The following is a 12013-nucleotide window of genomic DNA, read 5'->3' on the forward strand; positions in this document are numbered from 1 at the left end:
CTCACGCAGCACGTGGCTAGGGTATTCAGAGGGCCAGAACACGAACGATAGCACGGTATACAACGTCATGTCCTGGCTTACATTATCATGCAGCAGAGGCTGGAGTTGCGAGGCCTCACCATGGAGGAGAAGACGCTCAGGTTGTGTTGGCAAAGGAGTTTAAAGAGAGCGAAGGCGTCCCGACCGTATGCACCGGAGATACCGTTGGGAATGTTGACTGCGCTGCCGCATGGGGGCGACTGGTCTCCGCTACTGGAGTGGGAGGAGCTGGGACTGCAAGTGGTGGGTGATCTGTATATTGATGGGACGCTGGTCCCCTTCCAGACGCTGCAGGAACAGTTTGGGCTGCCGGAGGGGAGCTTCCTCTTGCATGCGGCTGTGGTAGCGGCAATGCAGAAGCACTGGAAAGGGGGGCTCCTTGAACCGGAAACGACTATGGCTTGCCAGTATGTCGTGATGGCCGCAGGTACATTTAAAGCGGTGACCTGCCTCCATAATAGGATGTTGCATGAGGAAGCGGTGACCTGCCTCCATAATAGGATGTTGCATGAGGGGTTGGATCCGCTCCTAGGCCTGAAATCGAAGTGGGAACTTAGCATAGGTAGGCCCATCCCGGACACGGTGTGGGGTCATATCCTTAAGCGTACGTGGAAGGGTACAAGGAACGCACGCTTTCAGCAGGTACATTTTTACATTCTGCACTGGGCTTACCTGACCACGGAGAAGATTAAACGGTATTTCCAGGTGCAGGAGGCGAGATGTCCGAGGTGCCTGGCATTGGAGGCTGATATAGATCATTTGTTATGGGGCTGTCCGAAGCTGGAGACTTACTGGGCGGAGGTTGGGGAACTCCTAAATGCAGTGACTGATCGGGAGGTGGATTTTGACATGGCGGCATGTTTGTTGCTCTGGTTCCCACACACGAAGATTACAAAAGTGACGAGTAAATTCATTGATCTGGGGCTGATACTGGCGCAGAGGGAAATCACTTGGCATTGGAAGTCCAGGGAGGGACCGTCAGTAAGGAGATGGGTGAATGAACTGCTGAGGTGGTCTGAATGTGAGAGTGTGCTCCGTATGAGACAGGCAGTCAAGCTTGACAATGAAAAGAGCCTAGAAATGGCGAGAGCGTGGGAGATGATAGTCCAGGCGTTGCGTGATTCCATGGTGGAGGACAAAGACTGAATTGCTTGGGTATGCGGGCTCAATGAGGCTTATGAGTATAGAGGTATCAATTGATCTGTAGCGAGACCCATAGTAGCGTTAGGACCATGGCCCACATCGTTAGCGGTTGCTGGGGGGGGGGGGGATGGGGGCTGTTTTGGGGCTGCTGGGGGGGGGTTAGGCACCGGGACCCAGGTCGGGAGGCAGCAGTGATCCCCGGGGTTGGAAATGTCCCAGCGTGACGGGAGAGCTTGGATAGGCGGTGGGGTAGAGTTAGGGACACATGGAACTGATATGATAGGGGCCCACCATCGAATGGATTTAGGGTCAGGATTGTGAGTATCGCCTGTGTAATTGGAATGTTAGTGCAGGCTAGACGGTGTTGGGGGAGGGTTAGGTGTTTAGGGGGGTAAAATGCAGATACACAAAGCGGTTATTGACCAATTGTCCCTCAGGGATGCTCACTGTGCTGTTCTTGCTGGAAGTTTGGATTACTACGCCGCCCGGCCTCCGGGATACGGGCTGAATGGCTGTGTACGATCTATGGTTTATTTTATCCATGCGGGGGGACACCATGAGTGTGCTGGTTGATTTATTATATGCAATGGTTTCTAATTCTGCAATAAAAAAAAAAAAAAAAAAAAAAAAGAATGGGGCAAAGTCACCGCTTAAATTAGTACACCTGATCTTTAAGTAGCCCATATTTCATACTAGTGCATAAGTTACAGCGGTACCAGCAGCTGTGATTGAGGGGTCTTCCCTGTGACCTACAATAGGGAACAAGAGGGTTTGATTACCCTCAACAGCACTAGATATTGTATTTTGCCAGCATGTCTAAATTAAATGAGTCCTACAAACTAGTATGTCTAAATCCAAGGTGTCAAACATCTTTATTAACCTTTAGAAGACAGGTTCTTCAATATAGGTGGAATTAGACCTCACTATGGTACTTTGTTCATTGTAAGACTCAATAAAGTTGCAGATACTAAATAAAGATGCAGTTTGTCAACTGATGGCCCTCCATTGTGAATAGGAATTTCTGGGTGCCTATTATCGAGCGGCCCCACACTAGCACTGTGGTAGGAAGATATTTCATCAGAAACTACTAGTTTTGCACACCCCCAAATGGTGTTTAATTCGTACTTTTGAGACAGAACACTAATCCTTAGATTTTGTATGTTCGTTGTCGATGTATTCCAACCAACAACTGTGGTATAGCTATAGAGCTCTTGCTCCAGGTTTGCGTGCCAATAAATGGGGGAATTTCCATATGATACAACTAAGATTGCACTCATTATAAAATTAGAGATGGCGCCCGGGATATCACAGAGAGATCATAATGACAGAGGGAAACACGTGACCCACGTGATGACGCGGCACTTACGCACCCATACAAGCTTCCACCGCTTGCCGAGTCCGGTAGGTGCTGAGTTGACGCGACACACCGGCGCGGACACGGTAAGCGTGGTATGCTTGTTGAAAGCTTGAATAAGGTCCCTAACACATAAAGAATGTAGGAATAGGAGACAGAGCATAACCTGACCTTTAAAGTGTGATACATGTAACATAATGTATATGGTTTTTAACATTGTGATTAATCTTAACACATTATGTTTTACAGACTGACGGTGGCAGTTTACGTGATAACATGTGAGACGGTGACTTAGCACAGACTCACATACGGGTACAGGTATGCCCGGAATGGGCTTTATCCCGGTAAATATTTATGACATCCACTGGTTTTTAACGAACATTTGAGATTTAGTGAGTAGGTGCCAACTGAATATGTTGTGTGGTTTTTAACTTTTGTCCCCTTTAGGAACACTAATACAAAAGCTAAATTGGTGCAGGGTGGAGTGACAGAACCCATTCCCTGAAGAAATTGCCGTGGGTTTTTCCTTGGGCAATGAAACATGTCGGCTTTTAAGAGGGTGGACACACAGCACTGAATAAAAGTCCAAAAGCCAGTGTGATCTAGCCTGGTTTTAATATTGTAGGGTTGATCCTGCGGTACATTGGATTTTCTACTGATGTACAGGCGGTTTTTGACATCCTATCACCAGTGTTCACCATTTTTTCCTTTTCACATCCACAATTTATGTTCAGGTTGGTGGTTGCTGATGATGAAAACCTGAGGTAGCAGGAGAGTACCTTCCTGCTTACCCCCATAGTGTTACTTCCATGAGGCACCACCAGCCCTTTCACACATTTTTTCTTTCTATATCTTCTTTCACTCACTAGAAGCATTTTCTTCACACTAGGGGAGGGAGAGTGTGGGGGTGACATCAGTTGGAATCAAAACAACAGTTTGAATTTTAGAATGTGTTTTAAAGTGGTGACCCAGATCCGGAAAGCATAGACGGTATAATCTTAACCGCTGACCCTATAGATATTATAGAATCTAGGTGAGGATCTGAAGAAAAGACTCACCGTGTGAACAGGACGACTTTGCTGCTGCCCCGCCATATGTCACCTCACAGATCTCAGCCAATGCAATGCTCTGAATGACCATTGGCCAATGACTATGCAAATGTATCCATTTCAAATTAATTTTAGAGTGATTGTATATTAATTTACCTCATATATACATCCTGGCAATGCGGCATCAGCTGTTGCCCTCGTGGACCGACACTGGACCCCTGGACCACAATCAAAGCTTCATTCTGACTTGCAAATCACTGATCCACAGCCAATATGATGCGAATAACCCCTACCCTACCCAAGCCATTGCTGTACTCTGATAGACCCCTGGATGTTGCTGCTGCACCAGTCTCTGACTCCCACCCTCTAGCCCAGAGGTCTTCAAACTGTGGGGTGCGCCCCCCTGGGGGGGGCGTGAATGGGTTCCCAGGGGGGTGCGAATGCCTCTGTAATTACATGTAAATGAAGGTGGCCTTGCTGCATTTCCAGGCTGTCTTCATTTACTTCGAGCCCTTGTGAGAACAGTGATCAGCATGCCATGGGGGCGGAGGTCAGGAAGTGTGCTGGAAGGGTCAAAAAGGTTGCCAGAATCAAAAGACATTTATGTATTTTTAACAACTGGCTGTTTTTATTATGATGCATAAACATCAATAATTTTCAAAGCACCTGATGCCACGTTCCTTGCCCCAGCAATTTTCAAAGTATTAATAAAAATGCAAGGATAACTCCAGTGATTAATGTTCTTTCTGGGGAGAGACCGGAGCTTTGTCTGGAAGTGGAAGTTTCTTTTGACTCATCATAGCCCAGAACGTTAATATGCCTGCTGCACAGAACATGTCTGATTCAGATCACAAAGTACATACACTATAAATAGGTCAATTGGTTATGGTTTTTATCAGAGAGATCTTTTTTTTGTTACTTGCAGTTTTAAAGTTAAAATACTAATATATAGCTGAGTGCTATTAACTGTCACTAAAGAGCTGCATGCAAACTGCAAGGAATATATTACAGCTACATATTTTTTGACCAGTTTTTCCTTATCCTAGTATTGCAAAAAGGGTTCATTTGGGTAGAAATCAAGTCTTCATATTAAAGAAAACCACTCACAATGGTGTTACATTTTAAATTCTGAATTTGCAGAAGGACTGGGGCCTATGGGTTTGAGGGGCCCACTGCATCACAGTTATCACTGTCTACCTTTAAAAAAGAGGCATGGGAGCTTATTTTCCTTTTTAGCATTAGGACCGAGGGCACCTTTGCAGAAGAAAGGGAGACCTGGTGTGGGAGCTTTATGTTTTTTTCTGAAAGGAACAGAGAACCTCATTCAAAATCAGAGAGATGGGCAGACATGGTTGGGAAGAGGTGAAAGATGTAGAGAAGATAGCCTGCTACTCAGAACTGCTGTTATCAATAATACAGCAGGTGTAGTTGCATTTGGGTCCAAGAGTGGGAGGGGCTACAACACCGCAATAATGGGGAGCAGTATTTTTGGGACCACACATGTTTTTGTTTGATGCATTTGCTGTTTTATAAGTATCATACTTAGTGTGGTTAATGAGCTATAGAAAAAGTATTCCTGAAATCATATCATAAGCCCGTCCCTTGCACACAGCCATGTCCCTCCCGCTCCACCAATCATTGCCTTAAACTTTTGTAGGGGGGGGCCGACCTCAAAACATTTTGCTTAGGGGGGGCTCGGAGCAAAAAAGTTTGAAGATCTCTGCTCTAGCCCCTCAGTTGTAAATGTAAATGTCCAGTATTTATAAAGCGCGAACAATTACCTGAAGGTGTCAAGGCGCTGGGGGCCGTTGGGAAGACTAAGCGAGCTACTGCCCGGAGTCACATGGTCTTGGGCTGATCTGCCGCCGGCGCCGGGGATCGAACCGTGAGCCCCCGGGAGTCAGTCGCCCTGGCCGCTGCCCAACACCTTTTCCACAGATAAACATATACTGTGACTGCAGCACCAACGTTTGGCTGCCTGCACCCGCCATGAGTCAGACTATGTAATACTGTAACTAGCCACTAGAGGCCACTACTTCACCATGACAGCTGCGACCCTTCAAACACCAACACCCCCGCGTCTCATCAACCACCAAGTGTCAGCTGTCCCAAACTTACCGGTCATTGCCTCCGTCCATCTCGGTGTCGCTGTTGGATGATGCCACCGTTCCACATGCAAGGACTAGGAGCAGGCAGAGCGGAGCCATGTTCTCTCTCACTGACCTACGAGGGAAAAGAAGGGCCATTATTCTCAAAGTCCTTATCACCGTCAGAGGTTTACATGAAATTCTCTCGCACCCGAGAGGTCATAGACAAACAGGCAGACTTATCAGACTCGGGCCTCGCCCGCCCTGCTCTGCCGATCAACCCTGTCAGGCCCCTGAGCTGGGCATGTGGCCGCTGCCGTGTCAGGTAGTGCTTGACATCGTCGATGTATCGAAGCTCTGTGCCGACATACGGTGAAGCACTGGACAGATATATTAATCGAAGAGACTTGACCTCTCTCCCCATCATCTCTCTTGGGATTGACAGTTTCAGCCCTCAAACAAAGACGTCTCATCTCAAAACCATGAGGCAAAGTCGGGCGAGTGTGACTCAGCTCTGAAAGGTCAAAGTCAGTTACTTGACAGGCTCGTCTCTGAATGGCCAGTGAGGTTGCTGAGGGCAGAACAGTGTTCAGGCTCCCAGAGTAGTGGGAGCTTCAGTCAGATGTGTGAGCTCAGAATCCATGCACATACGGGCCTTGGCCCCTCTGCTCACACAGTGCAGAGTTAGTTGTAGTGTTGTTTGGGGGAGAATATAATTAAAGAGGGGGCACTTCTAGGACTGTGAATAGCAACTCCGACATGGGGTGTAGTGGGTAGAGTGGGCACCAGCCTGACTCGCTACCCCTGAGACCCAGAATAGCGCACAAAGACCAACTTCACATCTCGGTTTGAGCTCTCCCAGGGAGGAGTCCGCGCTCAGACTCAGCGCTCTAGGGCGGCTGGGCCGGTGCTTTCTTTGGTCGGTGGGGGGGATATGCCTTGTGTATTTAGAGCGGAGGCTATAAATCTGTATCAGAGCAGACAGGGACAGTCTGTCGATCACTGTCTCCTGTAGGGCATGTATACACCAGGGGCCCACCCAGGGGAGGTAGTTTGATTCGTTTGCAGTTTTTAGTGCTTCTGGCTCGGTGAACGGACCCCGCCCCCTCCCCGGAGACCAGACATGTCCCCATGTCAGATATAACACAGCTCGCAGTACTGTACTGGTTCTTTTATCACACATAAACCTCTACTGTGTACAGATGCTGGGAGTGTGTAGTTTGTGTGGGAATGTATGAATCTGAGTGGTTGCAGTATAGTTGTATTAATTGAAGTTAATCCAGGGGTGTTGTGGTTTCTTTTCTGTGATGTTTTTCTCTGAAAAAAATGTTTTGGGAATAATATTTGTTCAATAGGATTGGTTCTAGCACCAACGAGATGGGTCTAAAATTCAAAGCACGAGGCTCAGCACAAGGTCGACACGCGTTTCGGCGGAATAAAGACGATAAGACCACCTTCCTCAGGACCTTTCCAGATACCCATATCCAACTTTCAGCTACCAGGGGACCTAAAATACATGAAGAAATAAGCACTGTTGTATCTACAAAAGTCAAAACACATAACATGTATTCTTGATTGGACCTAACATGAACATACAATTGGGCCTGCAGGTCAGTGAGCCACCCCCATTCTCCTCCTCCTCCCGCTTGTTACCATTAGGGAGCCACACAGGTAATCCCACAGGTAATCCCAACCATTTGGCGACATACCATACGTTGATAACAGACAAAGTACCAACCGCCAATAGTAAAGTAACCATCACCATCTCCCTGTGAAACAAGATAAGAAAAAAGTAAGAAAAAAGTAAGTCCTAGCGTATAAGGCAAAAAGCACATAGCAAATCACTTACAAGGAAAATAAGACAATTTTGGTAGGATCGTAAATTAGAAAATATAGTTATCCTGTTAGGATCCACAACTGGAATCCATCCAGATCCTCAGTTGAAGAAAACTATGCAGTCCTAAAACAAGGAGACATAAGTTTAAGGACTGGGATATGTGAGATGAGTTATTACATGATGACTATTTCCTACAGAGCCTAGTATTCTTACCAACAAAATGATCCTCAGTTGACACAAAGTATTTCTCAGTTTATAAATTCTTTGATGCTATCATGTATGTCCAATAACGGAAGAGGGGCAATAGTTGACCTAAGAAATTAGAACAAAGTCATATCATGGCATGCACTACATGACAAACCAAGGTTTCACTAGTCTGTCTGCAGTGAGATTCTGTGTGGCAAAAATTGCCATACATACTAACCTCAACATATTAGGTGTAGGAACTTTACTTGTCGATTTCCTCTGTTCAAATGTATAGTAAATATTGTTGTAATTCAATTAGGACGCTCTTTATAGGTTTCTCTAGAAAAAACAACGAAACAAAAAATGGGGTCAGAATTTAGTTATCCCTGTTCCCCATAATTTTCAAGTACCCTGTAACTAGCCATACCCCTAAGTCCTAGAATTACGAACTCCTTCTCAGGTGTCCCAGTAGTCATACAAGAGTCCCTATCCCTATTATATCAGGGTCCAATGTGTCATCAAATTTAAAGTGTGACCCGTAGTATTACAAGGCAACCGATGTGCCTCTTGCATCCACAAAAGAGTAAAACCAGATGCTGTATTTACCCAGTAGGTTTTAGTTCGGCATTCTGAAATGTCAAGCTAAGTTACAGAGCGCATTGCAAACAACCTAGCCTGAAATTATTGATAGAGGGGGTCCTTTATTCTTGCTATAGCATTCACGGTTTTTGAACTGTGGGATTGGGTGTAGTAGTAAGGTTTCTCTCATGCACTGAACAAGATTGGTTAGATCTCTTGTGGATGTACATGGGTCATTGCTGGCTGGGAGTACCCCTTTTCTTCGTCCTCTATATGTATATGTATCTTCTTTCTAATCATCACAATTATTGTCTAACTCTTCCTTCATTACCTGTTTCTGTACAGAATGTATTACTTAGCAATTAAAAGAAGGATTGAAGTTATAATCCCAGAGACATGGAGGGTCTGCAGACCTTTGGGTTCTCCGATCAGGAATTTTCCTCATTAATAGGCCAAGTCATGGATAGTGGCAGTTCTACCTCTCTAGTCAACAGGGAGACAACGGTGAGTGGCAAAATCTCTTAAATATGAAAAAGAAGTTTAAACGCATGGAATCGCATGCCTAGTACATGCTTGAATATTTAAAAGTGGGAGTGATCCCCTCTGGCTTAAGAGTTCGGAATGCACCAGCTTTATTTGTCGAAATCCGTAAGTTCCTGGAGCGGTGGTCGCTTATTGCGAACCGCTGCTCCAGCGACTGGATGATGTTAATAATTAGATTATGGCTGTCCTGAAGCAGGAGATTCTTGCATTGGAAGACAAATTAAGAATGTCCAATGCGATGGAAGAAGCTAAAGCCAGATTAGAAAAATTCAGACTGAAATGAAAGACTTTGATACATACTTGACGAATAAGAAATCAGAGAAGCGGAGGAATTATGCCCAGATCGCTGTACTGGGGTGAATGTATGACATTGTTCTGCATTCTGTCCATCAACTGTTGTTTTTACATTAGTCACCCCGAGTGGGACGGGTATGCTCAGACGTGAGTCCCGTGCTCTCCACACCACTGGTGTCAAGCTATCCTGGCTGATGACGGCTGATAGCCAGAAACCGGTCCTAGGATGCTTGATTTCGGTCCAGGGAAGACATGGCTTGGCAGTTCGGGCTGGACTGTTCCCATGAGGCACAGGGTCAAGGCTGATTTGCATATGGCCTTGTCTGAACTTGAGTGGTGTCGAGTGCAAAAAAACAATGGATTTAGGCCCAGATCTCTGTACTGGGGTGAATGAATGGCATTGTACTGCATTCTGTCCATCAACTGTTGTTTTTGCATTTTTCCCTCTTCCGTTATTGGACATACATGATAGCATCAAAGAATTTATAAACTAAGAAAAACTTTGTGTCAACTGAGGATCATTTTGTTGGTAAGAATACTAGGCTCTGTAGGAAATAGTCATCATGTAATAACTCATCTCACATATCCCTGTTCTTAAACTTATGTCCCCTTCTTTTAGGACTGCAGAGTGTTCTACAATTGAGGATCTGGATAGATTCCAGTTGTGGATCCTAAGAATATAGCTATATTTTCTAATTTACGATTCTACCAAAATTGTCTTATTTTCCTTGTAAGTGATTTGCTATGTGCTTAGTACCTTATACGCTTGTACTTACTTTTTTCTTATCTTGTTTCACAGGGAGATGGTGATGGTTACTTTACTATTGGTGGTTGGTACTTTAAGTCTGTTATCAACGTATTGTATGTCGCCTAATGGTTGGGATTACCTGTGTGGCTCCCTAATGGTAACAAGCGGGAGGAGGAGGAGGAGTATGGGGGTGGCTCACTGACCTGCAGGCCCAATTGTATGTTCATGTTAGGACCAATCAAGAATACATTTTATGTGTTTTGACTTTTGTAGATGCATCAGTGCTTATTTCTTCATGTATTTTAGGTCCTCTGGTAGCTGAAAGTTGAATGTGGGTATCTGGAAAGGTCCTGAGGAAGGTGGTCTTATCATCTTCATTCCACCGAAATGCGCGTCGACCTTGTGCTGAGCCTCGTGCTTTGAATTTTAGACCTATCTTGTTGTAGTTCTTTTGTCACACATAAACCTCTACTGTGTACAGATGCTGGGTGTGTGTAGTTTGTGTGGGAATGTATGAATCTGAGTGGTTTCAGTATGGTTGTATTTATTGAAGTTAATCCAGGGGTGTTGTGGTTTCTTTTTTGTGATGTTTTTGTCTGAAAACATTTTTGGGGAATAATATTTTGTCAATAGGATTGGTTCTAATGATCATGTAAAATGTATATGAATTTTGTATAACTGGTTCTTATGAAGGAAACATATATACCAAAAAAAAATAAGAGAATACAAATGACAAAAGAAATGAAGTTTGATATAATAAAAATAATAGAAAAAGTTGATCTGGAGTCAAGCTATCCTGGCTGTTGTTGTCTATAAATGTTTGACAAATTCTATATGAACAATGTTCTAATGAAAAGTATTGATAGGCTATGAGGGAATTTATTTAGTATAGTGTAGATTTCTATCCCCTCTTTTCCCTAGCCTGAAATTATTGATAGAGGGGGTCCCTTATTCTTGCTAAGGTGTGGTGCATGCTGCAGGGGTGAGCTGGACAGGACAGGCAGAGACATTCTGGTGCCGGTATGGTCTATTTCCAATTGATAAGTGCATATAAGCGGACGTTGCGCAGATCTATAAGAAGATGGGCGCAAGCGGCTAATGGTGCAGGCAGCTGTGGTGTAGCAATGTAGCCAAGGTTTCAGATTGCTATGTGTGACATTTTCATAATTTCAGTGTAATTATGAGTGACATTTCAACGACTATGAGTGACACTTTCTCGGGAGCAAAATCAAGCAATGAAGAGGAGGTAAACATAAATAGCACAATACACTTTGTGTAGCTCTTTAAATTAAGAATTGAACTACACGTGGGTTAGGTACCAGAACGTCTAAGTTCAAGTTTGATCTTATTTGATTTAAACTTCTACTGAGGTCAACAAAAGAATAAAAATACATTTTACATTTCCTTTATAAGGCCAATTACAACGTATCTTCTTTCAAATATTTTTTTTAAACACTTTATAATGTAAACAAAGTATGGCAGACATATTCAGTGGCGATCTAAAAAATGGTATTAAGCCTTGCACAGTAGATATATTATATCTGAGACAAATAGGTTTTAAATTGCAACATCTGACCTCTACCAAGGTTATTTTTGGGCAAGCTAACAATACATGAGATATATCTTGCACACCTCTATTATAGATATCACATAAACCTGTAGTATTGTTGGAATTGTTCCAGTTCTTGGTAAGAACTTTTAGTGGTAAAATCCCTAACTGCAATAGAATGATACAGGGTCATACCCTGTGTACTAATGTAAATCATAAGTATCCTTGCTGACTTTTATATTCTATATTATCTGTAAAATGTGTGTATATCCTTCGGGATCTTCTTTGCTCTAAATAAAACTTTATAAATAAATAAATACTGTGATAACTGGGAACATGGCCTATTCTAGGGTTAAGATTTTTAATAATAACCTCAGGAGTGTGGCGGTCCAAGACTTTGGAAGTGCTGTCGTGCAAAACATCCAGTTTCTCTTGCCTCACCAGTAAATGCTTTCTATCCTCATGTCAGATTGTCCTGACTGAGCTTCTATCTGAATCTGCCTGGTCCTGTAGGAGGACAACATTAAAAGGATTTTCTGGCCTTATTTAGCAAGCCACCTATGTTTTCAACTCCTCACCTGGAAACTTTACACATGATACCACTA

At 44.0% G+C, this 12013-nt stretch overlaps 1 protein-coding gene across 1 annotated transcript in view; it reads right to left on the reverse strand.

Annotated features, from left to right (window-relative positions):
• The window catches only part of LOC147671298 (uncharacterized), a 58668-nt gene extending 52876 nt beyond the window's left edge, over window positions 1–5792 (reverse strand). Inside the window, exon 1 of the mRNA XM_086948090.1 lies at window positions 5704–5792. Within this exon, the coding sequence (XP_086804216.1) occupies window positions 5704–5792 (89 nt within the window). The remainder of the gene's footprint in view (window positions 1–5703) is intronic.
• Window positions 5793–12013: the final 6221 nt, after the last annotated feature.

The sequence above is a fragment of the Lissotriton vulgaris genome, unplaced genomic scaffold, assembly GCF_964263255.1.
Source record: "Lissotriton vulgaris unplaced genomic scaffold, aLisVul1.2 SCAFFOLD_773, whole genome shotgun sequence".
Classification (NCBI taxonomy): Eukaryota; Metazoa; Chordata; class Amphibia; order Caudata; family Salamandridae; genus Lissotriton; species Lissotriton vulgaris.